Source organism: Xenopus laevis, chromosome 8L (genome assembly GCF_017654675.1).
Source record: "Xenopus laevis strain J_2021 chromosome 8L, Xenopus_laevis_v10.1, whole genome shotgun sequence".
Classification (NCBI taxonomy): Eukaryota; Metazoa; Chordata; class Amphibia; order Anura; family Pipidae; genus Xenopus; species Xenopus laevis.
In genome coordinates, this window is record NC_054385.1 from 22,120,732 (window position 1) to 22,138,940 (window position 18,209).

Below are 18,209 nucleotides of genomic sequence, written 5' to 3' on the forward strand. Positions count from 1 at the left end.
GAACAAGGCACACCAAGCTGTCTGATGTCATTTTTTTCAAATGTTTGTAAAATTCTTCATTGAAGCAACTGACTCAGAATGAGAAGTGTGCATTTCATTTATATAGAAAAACGGTGTTCTTCCAAACTACTCGTAGACGTCACAGAACACTGCAAGATTAGTCCTTCTTTATATTCTTCTACTTTAAGCATGATGTTCAATTGAACATACAACAAGCACGACATTCTAATTCAGCTCCTCCAACTGAACAAGGCACGCCAAGCTGTCTGATGTAATTTTTTTCAAATGTTTGTAAAATTCTTCATTGAAGCAACTGACTCAGAATGAGAAGTGTGCATTTCATTTATATAGAAAAACGGTGTTCTTCCAAACTACTCGTAGACGTCACAGAACACTGCAAGATTAGTCCTTCTTTATATTCTTCTACTTTAAGCATGATGTTCAATTGAACATACAACAAGCACGACATTCTAATTCAGCTCCTCCAACTGAACAAGGCACGCCAAGCTGTCTGATGTCATTTTTTTCAAATGTTTGTAAAATTCTTCATTGAAGCAACTGACTCAGAATGAGAAGGGTGCATTTCATTTATATAGAAAAACGGTGTTCTTCCAAACTACTCGTAGATGTCACAGAACACTGCAAGATTAGTCCTTCTTTATATTCTTCTACTTTAAGCATGATGTTCAATTGAACATACAACAAGCACAACATACTAATTCAGCTCCTCCAACTGAACAAGGCACGCCAAGCTGTCTGATGTCATTTTTTTCAAATGTTTGTAAAATTCTTCATTGAAGCAACTGACTCAGACTGAGAAGTGTCCATTTCATTTATATAGAAAAACGGTGTTCTTCCAAACTACTCGTAGACGTCACAGAACACTGCAAGATTAGTCCTTCTTTATATTCTTCTACTTTAAGCATGATGTTCAATTGAACATACAACAAGCACGACATTCTAATTCAGCTCCTCCAACTGAACAAGGCACGCCAAGCTGTCTGATGTCATTTTTTTCAAATGTTTGTAAAATTCTTCATTGAAGCAACTGACTCAGACTGAGAAGTGTCCATTTCATTTATATAGAAAAACGGTGTTCTTCCAAACTACTCGTAGACGTCACAGAACACTGCAAGATTAGTCCTTCTTTATATTCTTCTACTTTAAGCATGATGTTCAATTGAACATACAACAAGCACGACATTCTAATTCAGCTCCTCCAACTGAACAAGGCAAGCCAAGCTGTCTGATGTCATTTTTTTCTAATGTTTGTAAAATTCTTCATTGAAGCAACTGACTCAGAATGAGAAGTGTGCATTTCATTTATATAGAAAAACTGTGTTCTTCCAAACTACTCCTAGAAGTCACAGAACACTGCAAGATTAGTCCTTTATATTTTTCTAATTTAATCATGATGTTCAATTGCACATGCAACAAGCACATCATTCTAATTCAGCTCCTCTAATTAAACACAGCAAACAAAATGTTTGATGTAAAGAGTTTTGTATGTTTAACCATTTCTGACAAATCATTGTGAATGTTATTTATAATAGAGTATATGAAAATAAGCTTTAATACTGTTAAAAGTATTTTGCCAAATACAAGTTTCTTCCTTTGCAAGTTGTTTTATTGAGTTACATTTTCTCCATTTAAAGAGATACGTGTCAGTTATTTAAATAATCAGGGAAATTACATATATATCGTCAAATTTGACACGGTAATGTTCAGCCTTGCCACCAATTAGGCTGCATAAGTTAAGTTTGTAGTTAAAATAAAAGCACATATTCAGTTCACACCTATATGACATTGGTCCCAAAAATGTGAAAACTGGAGTAGTCCAAAAGGACAACTGTCGTAACATTTTGATTGTTTTACCAGTTTACCACATCACTATTGTAGAATATTTTTTACTACATAGGTTTATAATAAGGATATAATAAGGATTTCTTACTTATTATACCTTGTCTGATCAAAGTAATGTGTGTTAATGACAAGTAGACACTGACACAAGAAAAATGCATGGACAAAATCTTTTCAGAATAGCACACGGTAAGGAATCAATTTTAATAAACAAAAAAAAAAACATTACAAATACGCAAGCAAAAGAGGTCCAACAATATACAGTAGACACAAATTAACTTTTTTCAAGGGACCATGTAAAAAAAAAAACAGTAAAACATTACATGTTAAGAATGCAGAAAAACGTAGGAGTTTTTAAATATAAAAAAATTAATTTATAAGTTATCATGTTTCAACCAAAACACTAAAGCTATATCAACACTCTTTGTGACTTCCCCCATTCCTATGTACTCCAGTCTTGTGGCCCAGTCCCTTTCTCTTCCTACCCAGACTGCTTGTTACACAGCAGCCACCTCTCTTTGTTTGTCACGGTCGTGTTCCTCGTCCCTTTAGCCTCCCTCTCCAAACAGCCTCTAACTCTATCCCTCCAAACTTTCCTTCTCTAGAACACCTGTCACTTCTGTTTCTACTCACAATCTTATGCCCCAGGGTCTTTCTCCAACTTAAGCATGTGCTTCATTCTTCCCAAACAGATTCTTACAGCCTTCTTTCCCTCTCTCGCCCCCTCCTTCTTCAATCCAGTAGCCACTTTCCTTGTGCCCCGGTCCCTTCTGCTCCTTCAGCACAGCACCTATCATAGTGTCATAACACGCGGTTGCATCCACATTGAAACTTTACAAAAAGGTGTATGAACGATGCATATAACAGGTATTTTTTTTTTTTAAATGTTTGGCAAAGGACAAGGCTGATTAACTAGTGTAAAATACATGAAAAGACCCCTTAGAAATGATGAGGCCACAGGTAAAAAAATGGAAAATGCGAATTCCAACGATGTAAATTAAGGGTAATACTGTAGATTCCATGATGCTGTCATGCATATATATCTCTCTCGCTGCTCTTCTGATTACCTAATCAAAATAAAGGTGGAGAGACAATGAAACACAAATTAGTAGGATTCACAGTAGGTAAGCTTAGTCCACTTACAAGCCTGATTGAAAACAGTCTAGTGTTCTATCCTTTCCAAGACAAGTGTGCATATTAACAGGTTAAATATGCAATACTCACTTTTTTAAATAATGTTTTTAAGGAGGTGTGGGTTATAAGTATCAAAAGTTGCAAAATCTTTCCAAAACTTTTCCAAAGCAAAGAACTATAATTTTATATTCTAGAAAACTCATTAGCACTTCCTAATTGCATACTCAAGACAATCTTAGTAGTCTTTCTCAACACATTAAATGGTTCCTACTGCAAATTTAAACTTTGTTAGAATTTCTACTCCTTGGGGCAAGTAATCTCTTTTAACACTATTAAAGTGGTGGTTCACCATAACGTTTTGATATGTTATTGAAGGTCTAATTCTAAACAACTTTACAATTAGCCTTCAAATTATCATTACTATAGTTATTTAATTATTTACTTTCTTCTGACTCTTCCAAGCTTTCACATGGGGGTCACTGATCCCATCTAAAAACAAATGCTCTGTAAGGCTACAAATGTATTGTTATTGCTACCTTTAATTACTCTTTTCTATTCAAGACTCTTATTCATATTTCACTCTCTTATTCATATCAATGCATGGTTGCTAGGGTAATTTGGACTCTGGCAACCACAATTATTAAGGTTTTTAAACCAATTACAAATTGTCTCAGATTGTCCCTCTTATCTCCCTGAACTGCCTTCCCGGCGGCTTGAATGTAAAATTGCTAGTGGTATGGCACTAACGGTGCTTCGTTTTCCGAACTCGCCTGAAGTTTCCTCGTGACTTTGGAAAACGAAGCACCACTAGTGCCATACCACTGGCGATTTTTCATTCAAGCCGCCAGGAAGGTTTAATATGATTTTCTAGTACTCAGGGCTCCTACACACGGGCATTTTTTCCTGTGCTCCCCTGTGTTGCGCATTCTTCCGTTCAGCCAAAGGGGAGCGCAGGAGTAGACACTCAATTATAGTCAGGTCCGGACTGAGAATTAAAATAGGACCTGGCATTTCAGGTACACAGAGGCCCAATCAGCCCATATACAAGCCCAAACAGGCCCCACCAGCCCACTAAATACTGACTTTCTATGGGACCTTATAGCAGCCCCTATGGCATTTGCCAGAACCCACAGATTGCCAGTCCGGGCCTGACAAGAGTGAAAGGGGGCTGTACTCACATACGCATGTAAGCGCCAAACGCAGGTGTAATGCAACATGCTGCATCCCACATGCGTTTGGCGCTTACATTTGTCTGTGCTACAATTCAGGATATCACGCTGAGTCACTTGACTGGGAGACACGCCAAACCTTTAATTCACAAGGTATTCAAAGTATAAGCTCAGTAAGTACAGACAGCTGCAGCACACTACCGGAGAGCAGCAGCCAGCAGATCCCAGTCTGACCGGTAGTTACTAAGGCTGTGGTGGGGTGCTGGGTGCATCATATTTCTCATGCAGATGACTGGCCTGCCTGTACTGAGCCTGTACATAATGCTCACTGCCAGTGCACACACATCAGTTGAGGTGAGGATCTCTATAGAGCAGGCTGCGGGCACAATCACTATGGGGCAGGAAGAGCTTGGAGTCACAGTTGATAGGCCAGTCACAATCCACCCCCAAGTGGTAAACTAAAAACTGACTGGCAGAACTTACACTCCAGAGTCCAGACCATTTTTGATTGAGTCCACTGTGCAACTATTGTTGCAGTACTGTTGCCTTTTTAAAAATTGAACCTGAACGGTCTGATTGTCTTCATTCCTAACCATTCATAAATAGAAGTTTAATTTTTTAATAACAGAATAAAATAGTTAAAAAAAAAGTTTCATTGTTCAATGTGTCCGTTACTAGAGTGGGTCGTTGGCCATTGAGATCAGGCTTCCTGGTGAGCCACAGGCACCCCAGTCCGACACGGAGTATTGTCCAAAGCTATATTATTATACCGTGCTGACCTACAACTCCCAGCCTTTGCCTCTCAATGACCTAGTACAAGTTGAAGTGCAACAATAGCTGAAGAGTCCTAGTAGTCTTCTATTCAGGCCTAAACTTCTTCACCCCTACTAAAAGATTTAAAAATAAAACCCAAATATAAATAACAATTGTTTCTTTACAACACTTCTAAGTCTAGTAATGTCATTGCCAAAAAAAATGTTCGGAAAGACGACTTTGTAACGAATATTTTCCAAAGACAATTTGACCAACATTTTCATTTTGGAGAGCCTAATATGTCGGAAAAATTGTCGGTAAAAAAAATGAGTTTACGAGCAATTCATAAAAATGTCGGGAAAAGTGGCGCCGAAAAAACCACGCCCACTTTTAACGACACTAATTCAAAAGTGTCGTACATGTCGGAAAATTGGCGGAGAAATGCTCTGTGAATTTGTCGGCTGTTGCTACGACACTTTCTACGACATTTTAAAGACATTTTTTCGTTCCCGACACTTTTGTGAATTCCCCCCTTTATGTTGTACTTAAACTTTTCTGTACTTTAACTTGATGGACTTAAGTTGTTAAATATGCCATAGCTCTCCTGCCATGCTCACCCCTGTCATGCTTCCCCTAGAGTGAATGTTCTGATATACGTTAAAAAATATAGGAAGGCTGGAATTTTTACCTGAAAAGGAGGCAACCCAGTATGATGTCAGATGCAGTCTAAATTCAAAAATCAAGCTCAATTAATGTAGTGAGTTGCAGTGGATACTGCTAACCAGGCAGATTACTTGTGTGAACCAGTGTGATGCAGTTTATACTGATGCCAGATATTTAGGCATGCCCCCACACTGTAATATTGACACTGGAACACTTACTATACTAACTATAAATTAACAAAACAATGACTGAAAAAAAAGAGTAAAAACAACAATTTTCTCAGCCCCGCCTATATCTGTGGCTTGATATAGGTTATATTATACTGTCTGTCAAGAGAGTGGCACGCAGATTGGGGAAACCAGGAGGAAAATTATCCAATCAGAGTTACAACAGAACCAGAGCTTGCAGGAATGCAAGAATCTTACCACAATGTTAAAGGTACCAGCGTAGTACAAGCCAGAAACAGAGCTTTTTATTAAGGTGCCAAGCAGGTTTTGGAGAGGCTTGGCGACTCAGCCTACCTGGGCACTTGCTCCACCCCCACCAGCTTCCATCACAAATCACGCTTTCAGAGGAAGTGATAAGTGTTTCTCGTCTGTATAATACATTTTTTACATTTAAATATAAAGAGTCCTGGCCGAAGCTGTGTGGGTGAGGAAGACAAGCTGTAAGCAGCAGGTAAGGTACAAGAATCCATTATCTTCCCTGTCAACAATGAACAGTGCGCATGCGCAGCGGGGATTTGACGATAGGCCCTCAAAAACAGGTTTATGCACATGTCATAGGTGGGACGTCACGTCATTGGAAACGTGTCAATTTCAGCAACCGCAGAATGGAATCGTTAATGAGTTATCTTTATTGCAGTATTGGTTACGGTTATTTGTAGATATAAGTAAAGTAGCACACTGTATGCTTAGTTGCTTTAACCTCGGGGGGTATGAGGCGCCCTTGCTGAATGAGGGCAACCATTGGCGCAGAATGGGTGACGACTACACATCCCGTCATGTAGTGCGACTCACGCTGAGGTGGCCAAGTCTGCGCTCCTCCTCTTTCCAGGCGTTTTTTTACAGGAGGCGATTTGGTGTCGTGTCTCAGTCTGAGCTATGGCAGGGGTTTGTGATGTGTTTCTGGCGGTGTTGGTGGTTTTAGCGGGCTGTTCTGGTGAGTATTGGACCCTAAAAAGTACATATTCCATCTCCTCGTGGGATCCCTCATGTCTGATTCAGTTAGAATTGCGCCTTTTATTACAAAAAGGTCTCTGTCATCGCCCACATTAGTTCCTGTGGCTGGTGCCCATGTCTGGTGTAAATGAGGCTGGAATTGGGTTTGGACACCATATCTCATTGCAAAGGTCGATATAACCTAACATATTATGGGCCCAGTTCAATAGGCACTCTTCGATTGTATCCTATGGCAGTGGTTTTCAGGTTTCTTGTAAGTCCCTCAGTTTTAATGCCCATTATTTGACGTGGGCTCCTTGTATTTGTTCATACTGTTTATCAGTATGTGTTTATTATGTTGGCTATGAAATAGCCAACATACTGTTCTTCGAGTTCAGCTCGTTCTTCTTCTTATTATTATGTTGGCTATGAAATAGCCAACATACTGTTCTTTGAGTTCAGCTCGTTCTTATTATTAAAATTATTATTATTATTGGCGAACCCCATTTTCTAAACGCTACTCCTCCTACAGTTTTAGGGGTGCAAGCGCCAAACTTTCCACACTTATTCCTCTTATAGCAAAGTACGTTGCTTGTGCTTTAATAAGCGATCCCACCCACCCCGCCCCTGTGGCGACCCCCCGACGACCCCTTTTTTCCCATTGACTTTGACAGGGAAAAATTTCAAATCGCCGCCACTCGTACAGTTTTGAAGATACAGTCCCCAAACTCGGACCACATATTGTTGATGTCACCCCGAATAAAAATAAGTATTTTGGGGGGCACCCCAAAGTGGGCGGAGCTACCAACGCCCAATGAAAATTTAGCAATTTTCTATACGCTACTCCTCCCAGAGGTTTAGGAGTACAATTATGATACTTTGCACACTTGTTCGGCTCATACCCGAATAGGTTGCTTGTGCTTTGTTAAGCGATCCCACCCTCCGTGCCCCTGTGGCGACCCCCCGATGACCCCATTTTCCCCATAGACTTTCATTGGAAAACTTGAAACTTTTGCCACTTGTACAGCTTTGAAGTTACACTCACCAAACTTGGGTCATTTAGTCATGAGGTGAAGCTGAAAAATTCTGTCCTATTTTGGGGACCCACCCCGCCCCTGTGGCGACCCCCGACGACCCCTTTTTTCCCATTGAGATTGACAGGGAAAAATTTCAAATCGCTGCCACTTGTACAGTTTTGAAGATACAGTCCCCAAACTCGGACCACATATAGTTGATGTCACCCCGAATAAAAATAAGTATTTTGGGGGGCACCCCAAAGTGGGCGGAGCTACCAACGCCCAATGAAAATTGAGCAATTTTCTAAACGCTACTCCTCCCAGAGTTTTAGGAGTACAATTATGAAACTTTGCACACTTGTTCGACTCATACTCGAATAGGTTGCTTGTGCTTTGTTAAGCGATCCCAACCTCCGTGCCCCTGTGGCGACCCCCCGACGACCCCTTTTTTCCCCATAGACTTTCATTGGAAAACTTGAAACTTTTGCCACTTGTACAGCTTTGAAGTTACACTCACCAAACTTGGCTCATTTAGTCATGGGGTGAAACTGAAAAATTCTGTCCTATTTTGGGGACCCAAAAAAGTGGGCGGAGCCGCAAACAACCAATCAGATTTTCCCTATTGACTTCAATGAGAAAATGTAAACAGCTGTAATTCTCACAGTATTAAAGCTAGAGCTCTCCCAAACTTGGCACCGTGGGTCACTGGGTGACTCGGCTAAAATTTACCTAAAGTGGGCGGAGTCTACAACAGCCAATCAAATTTCAGCCATTCAAATAAATAGGAAAATGTTAAACTGCTGCCGCTCTTAGACGGTTAATGGCAGGGTCCTCAAACTTGGCACAGTTGGTCACTGGGGGACTGGGATTAAAATTAAGAAAAGTGGGTGGAGCCAAAACCAACCAATCAGATTTCTTTGATTTTTATGAGAACAATTAAGAAGGCTACCATTCTCTCAGTATTGATGTCAGGGACCTTGAATATCACAAATGTGGTCGCTGGGGGTTTCCACTTCAAGTTTAGAAAAAGTGGGCGGAGCCACCAACAACCAATCGAATTTCATTCATTGATTTTCAATAGAAAAAAATAAAAATGCTGCCATTTTACACAATAAATGACAGCATTCCCAAACTTTGGAATGTTAGTCACTGAGTGACTGTGGTTCACAATTAGGAAAAAAAAAGGGGCGGGGCAACAACAGCCAATCAGATTTCAGCCATTGACCTTAATTAAAAATGATAAACTGCTGCTATTATCACGGTTTAAATGCTAGGTGTACCAAACTTGGCTCAATTACTCACTGGGTGACTGCGGTCAAAATTTAGGAAAGTGGGTGGAGCCAAAAACGGCCAATCAGTTTTCACCTATTGACTTCAATGTAAAATTTTTGATTACTGCCGTTCTCACAGTTTTAAAACCAGAGGTCCCAAACTTAGCACTGACCATGACTAGGTAACTGGGGTTAAAATTCAGAAAACTGGGCGGAGCTTAAGACAGCCAATCAGATTTCTTTGATTGATTTTAATGGGAACAATTAAGAAGGCTGCCATTCTCACAGTATTGATGTCAGGGACCTTGAATATCACAAATGTGGCCGCTGGGGGTTTCCACTTCAAGTTTAGAAAAAGTGGGCGGAGCCACCAACAACCAATCGAATTTCATTCATTGATTTTCACTAGAAAAAAATAAAAATGCTGCCATTTTTACACATTAAATCACAGCATTCACAAACTTTGAAATGTTAGTCACTGAGTGACTGTGGTTCATAATTAGGAAAAAAAGGGGCGGGGCAACAACAACCAATCAGATTTCAGCCATTGACCTTAAAGAAAAATGATAAACTGCTGCTATTATCACAGTTTAAATGCTAGGTGTACCAAACTTGACTCAATTACTCACTGGGTGACTGCGGTCAAAATTTAGGAAAAGTGGGTGGAGCCAAAAACAGCCAATCAGTTTTCACCTCTTGACTTTAATGTAAAATTTTGTATTACCGCCGTTCTCACAGTTTTAAAACCGGAGGCCCCAAACTTGGCACTGACCATGACTAGGTAACTGGGGTTAAAATTCAGAAAACTGGGCGGAGCTTAAGACAGCCAATCACATTTTACCAAACGCTATTCAATGGGAATATTTAAATTCCTGTCAATCTTACACTGTTAATGTAAGAGTGCTCAAACTTGGTCCATTTGGTGAAGGGGTGACTGGGATGCAAATTTTTAAAAGTGGGCGGAGCCAAAAATAGCCAGTTTGTTTGAATGGATTTCAATGGTAAAATTGGATTGGCTTTAAATTTCACCGTTTTAATCCGGATTCTACCGACTTTGTGTACTCTCTAGGCACCGGGGGCGACTGGGCAAGACACCTATAGCGTTTCATAGCCAACATCCCGTGGTTTCTTCAGAAACGACACCCTCTAGTTCATTTTGTTTTCTCTGTGCCACAGCAATGCTATTTTATGAATATTTCCTGTTCTAGCAGGACCCTGGCATTATATTGGCATCATTTATAAACTAAGTATTTGTATAGCAATGCCACCAAAAAAAACCATATGAGACCCAACTTATTTTGTAGTGTTGCCTTGTAATTGAATGGGACTTTTTGCTTATAGGAACTTAGAGGAGTGCAAACCAGTTGATTTAATTTATACATAGATTTGTTAGTAAGCTTAGCTAAAGGCCAGTTCGGCAATGCCATACCTTGTGATAAGACTACAGATTAGAGTTAAAACATAGAAGCAACAGGGTTCCAAAGCCAATAACACTTTGAGACCCCCTCAAAGTCATACTGAAGTGCAATATTTAGCGATGACAACATCTGCAGGGGCAACAAATAGCAGCTCAATGTGTAGTACACATCAGAAGCAATTGTTATTATTTGGGCTTCTCAGCCAGTGAATGTAGAAGTTTAGTTTATGCTGATAAGCTGCAAAACCTGCAGTTTTACGATGAGTATTTTTTTTTACTGTGGATTGCATGTTGGGTTGTGCCCTTTTCTGCAACTAATATGTCAATTTTCCTGATTTATATATTTTAGCTATTAGTTGGCGTTGAGTAACAGTACTACCAGCTAGGTGTTAGTCCTACTTGATGGATCTAAATCAGGGGTGTCCAACCTGCGGCCCAGGATTGATATGAATGCAGGCCAGCTTAAAGGAGAGAGCAAATAAATAAGAAATAAATGTATGGAAATACAGAGAAAACGAGAGTGAAATAACTTTGTGCTCTCTAAATACAGACACATTAACCACCTCAGTCTGTCGTTTTATTAGGAACAGGCTTACTATGCCAGGTTGTAACAATGTGGTAACCTATGGAGTAGGGAGGATGGAGGACTCTGCCAATTGCCCAATTAGTAGTAATAATAATATAATAATATGTCTGTTTAATATCCAGGTGTCCTGTATTCCAATGTATAGCTCCATCTGGTTATCCAACTGGTATTGTAGTTCTTTTCTGTGTATCTTTAATTTTACAAATCAAAAGTGTTTGTGTATTTCATGTGTGGCCCCAGACAATTTTTCTTTTTCCAATGTGGCCCAGAGAAGCCAAAAGGTTGTGGACACCCCTGATCTAAATAGTTGCTTGGAACATTAGCTCTCATTCTCCCAACTTGTAAGCGTTTCTTATTTAAAAAGCACCTATCATAACTAAAATCATTTACTAAGTGAATACACTGTGAACATTTAGGAAATCCGATTTTTAAAAACAGTTAGAATTGATTATATCATTTAAATCATCAGCTCACTATACCTTATTCAAAATCTCTCCTATCTCCACTGCAGTTCTAGTTGAGGCAGGCATCTTGGATTTCACTGCCTCCTCCTACCTATATCTTCACAGCCAACTGCAGCTCTGAAATTTCGCATATGCTGAGTTAAAATTCCTTGGTTGCCTAGTGACCCTTCTAAGCTATTTTCAAAGAAGCCAAACTTCTGTGTTAGCTGCTGCTCAGTAGTGCTGCCACCTATCTGGAAGTTGGTGTCTGCCCTTCATTTGCATAATGACATCACAAGCAGGGGACAAGATAGGGAAATCTCGTGATTCTTCTAGACGAGGACTTTACTAAAGCTAGGCGTTCTGGGTAGAATACTCAGGGCAGTCCTACAATCTGAGCATGCTCGTGAACTCATTTGTATAGCCACAGTATGGACTCCCTCAGTGAAAGAACCCGTTTGACAAAGTAAGGGATTTTTTTTAAAAACTGCTGTTTTTTCTTTTTTTCTTCAAGAAACTGTATATGTAGTTTGATTAAAGTGTTTAGGTTGTACTGGTCAGATTGTTAATATGTGTTTGAATGTGGCTGTGATAGATGCCATTTAAAGCAGTTTTTAACTTTGCCAATTGAATTCTAATTTTATTTTCTGTTTATAGCTGAGCCTTGCACAGAGCCTGTTATAGTTCCTTCCTATTACACTACTCCAGATGCAGTTATATCTTCAGAAGTGGTTTTCATCGTGGAGATATCCCTTTCTTGCACTAATGGTGCACAGGTGAGTCTTTTACAGTTCATTGTTTTTTGTACACCTACTAAAGCACAGTACAGTAGCATGGCAATGGATTTATGGTGAGGATGATAGATAAAGATGACTTTGCTATATTTTGTTTTACTGATGTGGATTCTTTTTCCCCTGCATAGAATGTTGCTCTTTATGCTGATGTGAATGGGAAACAGTTCCCTGTGACCAGAGGACAGGATGTTGGGCGTTACCAAGTAAGGAAACATTTATCACAAGATATATAATTCGAAGCTTCAGTTTTTCTAGATGAAACCACTTTGTATGGCTGTAGATATATGGCGGGGGTCTGTACAGTGATTACTCCATTCTGTACTTCATGCAATATTATAGTACTGCTCCAAACCATTGGCAGGATGCTTTGCCTGTAGACTTGACCTCTGAAGTGAGCAGGAGAGCTCATATTGAGTCTATTCTTAGGTACTTCTATATTTATTAAATATTCAAGAATATCACGTGATATGATCTATTCTGTATTGCGAGCTGCTATTTTTTGCATTGCCTCCTGTAAGATGTAAAGTGTAGATTTTTACTCATGCTATAACTAAAATATGTTTTGCATGTACTAATAGTCATTAAACAGCAAACTTTTGATGAACGCCATGACCGATGTTTTCCAAGGGATTAGTTGTAGTTGGTATCCTTTCCTCGGAAGGGTGACAGAGCAGGCATGGAACAAGCCCAGCAAATGTAGCAGACATTGGCACGGTTATCCTAAATGCCCTGTGCTAGCAACCCAGTCCCTAGTGTAATATATCCTGTAAAACTAATTGGTATTTATGGAAACCAAACAAGCTTTAGTTCTTTGAAAGCAAATATATATATATATATATATATATATATATATATATATATATATATATATATATATATATATATATATATATATATATATATATATATATATTGTATTTATAAAACGAAATACAAGCCCTGCATCCAACAGAGGATCCTTTTGTTTCCTGCATTCCAGTTTAATGCTAATGGTTTGACTCCTCTTTGTTGCAGGTCTCATGGAGCCTGGAACACAAAAATGCTCATTCTGGAACATATGAGGTTAAGTTTTTCGATGAGGAGTCTTACAGTCTGCTAAGAAAGGTCAGGAAATAATATTGTCACTATGTGCTGTGGATTATAACTCGCATTTGTTTCTGTTATTTATAAAAAAAAAAAAAATTCTCTTGCAGGCACAGAGAAACAATGAGGATATTTCCTCTATCAAGCCTCTATTCACTGTCAATGTTGATCACAGGGTAATCTTATGCTTTATTCAGGGTATTCTCCTTGTTTAAAATCAACTTTGGAGAATTCTTGCCAAATTCTTTTATAAGAATTTGCATCATGTGACAACCTTTTTAAATGCACATCTATTTCTTCGTACCCATTTGGACAAGGTAAGGTGGGCTATACTCTCTTTAAATGCATTAAAGGAGAAGCAAACCCTGAAGTTAAAAAACCCCTACCCTACAAAGACCCTGCTACACCGGGCAAATGCCCCTTAGTCTTTACTTACCCCTCGGTGTAAATTCTGTCCAGTGGTGTAGATTCTGTCCAGCAGAGTTCACAGGCGCCATCTTAAGCCTCTTCGGTAATCTTCGGGTTTTCTCCCGGCGCTTCGGCAATTTCCACAAGTTTCGGCGCATGCACAGTTATCGCAAGACAGAAAACTGCTACCACTGCTCATGTGCGATACGGAACTCCACGAAGCTTACCGAAGAGAAGAAGATGCCACCCGTGAACTCCGCTGGATAGAATCTGCACCGAGGGGTAAGTAAAGACTTGGGGGCATTTGCATGGGGTAGCAGCTAGGCTGGAGGGTGGGGGGGTCTATGTAGGATAGGGGAGTAGAGTTTTTTTTTTTAACTTAAGGGTTTGCTTCTCTTTTAATGGCTTGGCAGTCCTTCCTCTTGATCTTAGGACCAGCATGTTTAACAAGGAAACTCTCTGTAATCTGTTATTTAGCTACCACCGTCCATTGACAAATGTGTTTTTAGAAGATGCTTGTAGTTATAAGATAAGAACAGAAGGTGAATGTAATATCTGCACCTATCAGTGGCATCAATTCTGTGGATATTTGTCCTAGAGTAAACTTTTGTGATTCATGTTATTATGCCAGGCAAAATGAAGCATTGTTATGGTGGTGGGGCCTGTACGTGGCTCCTTTGACATTCTTGTATAAATTTAGTCTTTGTTACTGACTAGGGCTGTTCGTTTATTTGCAAAATTGGTTTGAAAAGAGAGTGTCCGGCTCTTCCAGAGAAAATCCTATTAATGGACAGTCTGTGATCAGACGAGAAATGTACTGCTTTCTACCACAGTCTTCATATTAACTTGCATGTTTAATCTGGCATGCTTACACACATAAATTATATATACCCAAGAATTTAGTATCATCCAATCCACTCTTAAAGGCATTAATAGAATCAGCCATCACAACATCACCCAGCATTGCATTCCACAACCTCACTGGCCTACCTTTCTTTATGCTTCCTTATGAGCACAAGATCCTGTTAGTCTAGGCATTGTGTATGTTGTCCAATTTCCACTTCTAGATAAGATGGTTCTATAGAAGAAATTACCCTTCATTATTCCCATACAAATGATCTGCATTTAAGAATATTATGAAAGCAAATGCTTGCTGCAAGTTCCTTATGGTGGTTCCACAGAAAACAATTATGTAGCCCTTGGGCAACTAAGATTAATTGTGTGTGACTTGGGGACTGGCATGATAGCAGTTGAGAACCTGGAATGCTCTAACTAATGTTATACACTGGCAGGTCTCTGGTTATATTAGTGTTTTATGCCACCCATCGCTGTTTCTGTAGTCACCTTGGCCTTTGTTTTGGGGAGACTGGATGCTTACTCTTTTCCACAGGGGAAATTATACCTTAATTGCGATCTTATGACTGTATCTAACACTGCCAATAATAGGTGCCTATTATTTTCCAAAAAATATTAAAATATAAAAGTCCTCCTCTTTAAACACTACTTGATTAGGATGCAGCGATTAGCTGCTGGAATAATTAAGACTGTATGATTTGGATTTATTTATATTCTTGTTTTTTCAGGGTGCATGGAATGGTCCTTGGGTATCCACAGACGTGCTGGCAGCATTGATAGGCATATTGGTATATTATACGGCATATACTGCAAAGAGCAACATCCAGGCTTAACGAGAGAATAGGGTTGGGGAAGGGAATGATGGGTGCTGGTGTACAGATATGTCTTGTTTGCAATGTAATAAAATTGTATACACAAAAACAAATTGTTCTTTTTTTTTTTTTATTTTTACACCTTATTTTACATGGGAATACAAAAGCATAAATTATTCCTTCTCTGCTCATGCCCCTGAAATTGTTTATTTCAGCTCTTTAGAATTATAATGTTTAATTGCAATATTGTTCCCTCCCCATCTGTGGGGCAGTGCTTCCCGGTAATACATTTTTCTCTAAAAAATGAATTGCTTTTTCTTCTCTCCAACTTCATGCTATGCCTCCCTGATTCTTCTAGTCTCGTATTTTCAGAGAATGATCACCTCCCTCCTGAAAAGTTTTAACCCCCTCCCCATATCACCCCTATTCTGTGCTGTATGGTTTAAAGTCTTTGTTTTTCCCATGTGTGCACTGTTATTTAGATTGTACCTTCTTATTTTGAAGAACCCAAAAATATACATACCTGCTTCCAGATTTGAAATGAAACCATTATAATCCATCCCTGACTCATTTGCCACCACCCTCCCCCATACTCATGCATGCCCTCCTTAACTTTGTTACATTGTGAAGTGATGAATTCTGAGACCTGAAGTCCCCCTTCCTCCCCACAAAAAAATTGTGCACCATCTACTATGGAAAGTGGAATGACCCACTATGGTCTGGTTACAGTATAAAGATTAATATTGAGTCAGTCAAGGTAACTGGGGCAGCTAAAACTCTTAACAAGTAAGCCAGTGAAACATACAAAATGCAATCAGACAGGCAATACAATAGAAATTGGGACTTCTTTTTCTCCTTGTTGTGATTCAAATAGAACATGTTTTCAGGGGAAAAAAAAGCTAGCATAGAATTGATAGTTTTCATGCGAAACCCACTGAAAAAAAAGACTCTTAACATCATAAAGGCTATTAACATCTTCAAATGGTTCAAGGGAATACTTCTGTTGACTTCTCCATGACCTCAACAGGTTTTAGGTGGTGTATTTTCTAGCTATTTCCTGATCCTAACATGGCAGTGGTCACTAATGGGTTAATACCCCGTGTCATGTGAGGACAGGAAATACCAAGCTAATTATAAAGCCCCAAGCACTCCCACCTTGTCTTTTTTTTTATCCTGTGTCATGGATGAGGATGCAGGATTTTTCGTGGGATAATGCCAGCAGATTGCCTTTGCTGCAAGAAGATCCCTACTGCTGAAGTCCTGGGGTTAACACTGATGGTAACCGTTCCCCAGGAGCCCTAGTGTCCAAGGGCATTGTTAGTAGGGAGATGCTAGCGTTCCATAAGTCCCAGGCAGGCAGGATGTGGACCGGACGTGTGCATGCGTTCCATGCTGGAACGCAAACCGGAAGTTAAGCTGTACGCGTTCCGGAAAGAATTTAAAAGAGCGCATGGGGCTGGTTTGGGCTGCTGCTTGGCATCTTTGCTCTCTGCTCACAGTAAGTACTCAGAATGGCTTCCTTTTGAACGAGTTACTTGAGCTTACCTAATACTGCCTACATTTTTTGTTACAGAATGAGCTCCAGTCATTCAGCTCACAGGGGGTGCGTTTCCTGATTGTGAGTTTCTCCAATTATATCATAGGAGGCTTATCAATGTCATTCTTTTCGCAGTAAAATGGGCTATGAGCCATATTTATATAAATAAATGATGATGATATAAGATCCCTTCAGCTAAACTTTCTTCTGCAATGGAACAAACAGAAGAACTCAAATCAAGTTATCTTCCTGACCACGCATACAATCACAGATCTCAAATGGTGGCTAAACACTTTAAATCTCAAGGTCTCAAACAGTCTGATAGAACCAACGTGGAAAATTTTGACTATGGATGCGAGTGGCAAGGGCTGGGGGGCTCATCTAGACAGGCATTTTTGCCCAGGGAGCCTGGCCAGAAGACACAAAGAATTGGTCATCCAACAGAAAGGGGTTAATGGCGATATGGATGACACTTCTTCGGTTCCAAGATTTACCAATAGGACAGGCAGTCAAGATCGCCTCAGACAATCTAACGGTAGTAAAATACTTAGCCCAAAAAGGGGGCACAAGGAGTCAAGTGCTTCTTCAGTTGACTTTTTCAGTTGAGATTTTATATTGGGCAGAACAGCACCTGGACAATCTCACGGCCATGTATATTCCAGGCCAATCGAACATTATAGCGGATTTCTTGAGTCGAAGGCAGATTCACCCAGGAGAATGGGAATTGGATCAGGAGATATTTCAGCTTTTGAGCAGAACCTCACATAGATCTCATGGCAATAGCAATGAATGCAAAGTTACCAATATTCTGCTCAAGGGTCCCACAGAGAGGAGCCCTTTTTGTGGATGCCTTCTCAAGGAAATTGGACTTTCCACTGTCTTATGTGTTTCCTCCCATTTCAATTATTCAGAAGGTACTCAAAAATTTGATGCTGCGGATGTAATAATTGTATTACCGTGGTGGCCGAGGAGACTGGTTTCATCAGTTATTTCTGATGGTCTTAGACAAACCTTTCCGTCTACCATTATTCCCTCTCCTTCTACATCAGGGTCCACTCTTCTACCCTCAGTTACAGAAGCTAGCTTTAACGGCATGGAGATTGAAAGGAAGATAATGAGGGATAAGGGTCTCTCAGAAGAAGTCATTAACACTTTACTGGCTTCCAGAAAATAATCCACGTCTAGAAACTATTACAGGACTTGGCAAATTTTTCAGGAGTGGTGTACAGAGCATCATGTACCCTTCTC

The 18,209-nt window shown here is 39.8% G+C and overlaps 1 protein-coding gene and 1 long non-coding RNA gene across 4 annotated transcripts; one reads left to right on the forward strand and one right to left on the reverse strand.

The window, feature by feature from the left end:
- Window positions 1–2,031: 2,031 nt before the first annotated feature.
- Window positions 2,032–6,341, reverse strand: LOC121396898. The gene is made up of 2 exons (XR_005963251.1): window positions 6,101–6,341; window positions 2,032–2,927 (listed from the first exon to the last, which is right to left on the reverse strand). It is a non-coding gene; the product is annotated as an uncharacterized LOC121396898 (long non-coding RNA).
- A 115-nt stretch (window positions 6,342–6,456) lies between these two features.
- Window positions 6,457–15,537, forward strand: ssr4.L (signal sequence receptor, delta L homeolog). 3 transcript variants are annotated; one of them, NM_001088132.1, is given in 7 exon segments: window positions 6,639–6,740; window positions 12,130–12,248; window positions 12,395–12,469; window positions 13,281–13,370; window positions 13,460–13,525; window positions 15,341–15,360; window positions 15,363–15,537. In NM_001088132.1, coding segments are annotated over 7 exon segments (522 nt in total). In that variant the 5' UTR covers window positions 6,639–6,682; the 3' UTR covers window positions 15,457–15,537.
- Window positions 15,538–18,209: the final 2,672 nt, after the last annotated feature.

Coding starts and splice junctions, on each gene's coding strand:
- ssr4.L (XM_018228699.2), top strand. CDS start 6,683: ATGGCAGGGGTTTGTGATGTGTTTCTGGCGGTGTTGGTGGTTTTAGCG. Junction 12,249..12,394: donor CTTGCACTAATGGTGCACAG/GTGAGTCTTTTA, acceptor TCCCCTGCATAG/AATGTTGCTCTTTATGCTGA. Junction 13,526..15,340: donor CTGTCAATGTTGATCACAGG/GTAATCTTATGC, acceptor TTGTTTTTTCAG/GGTGCATGGAATGGTCCTTG.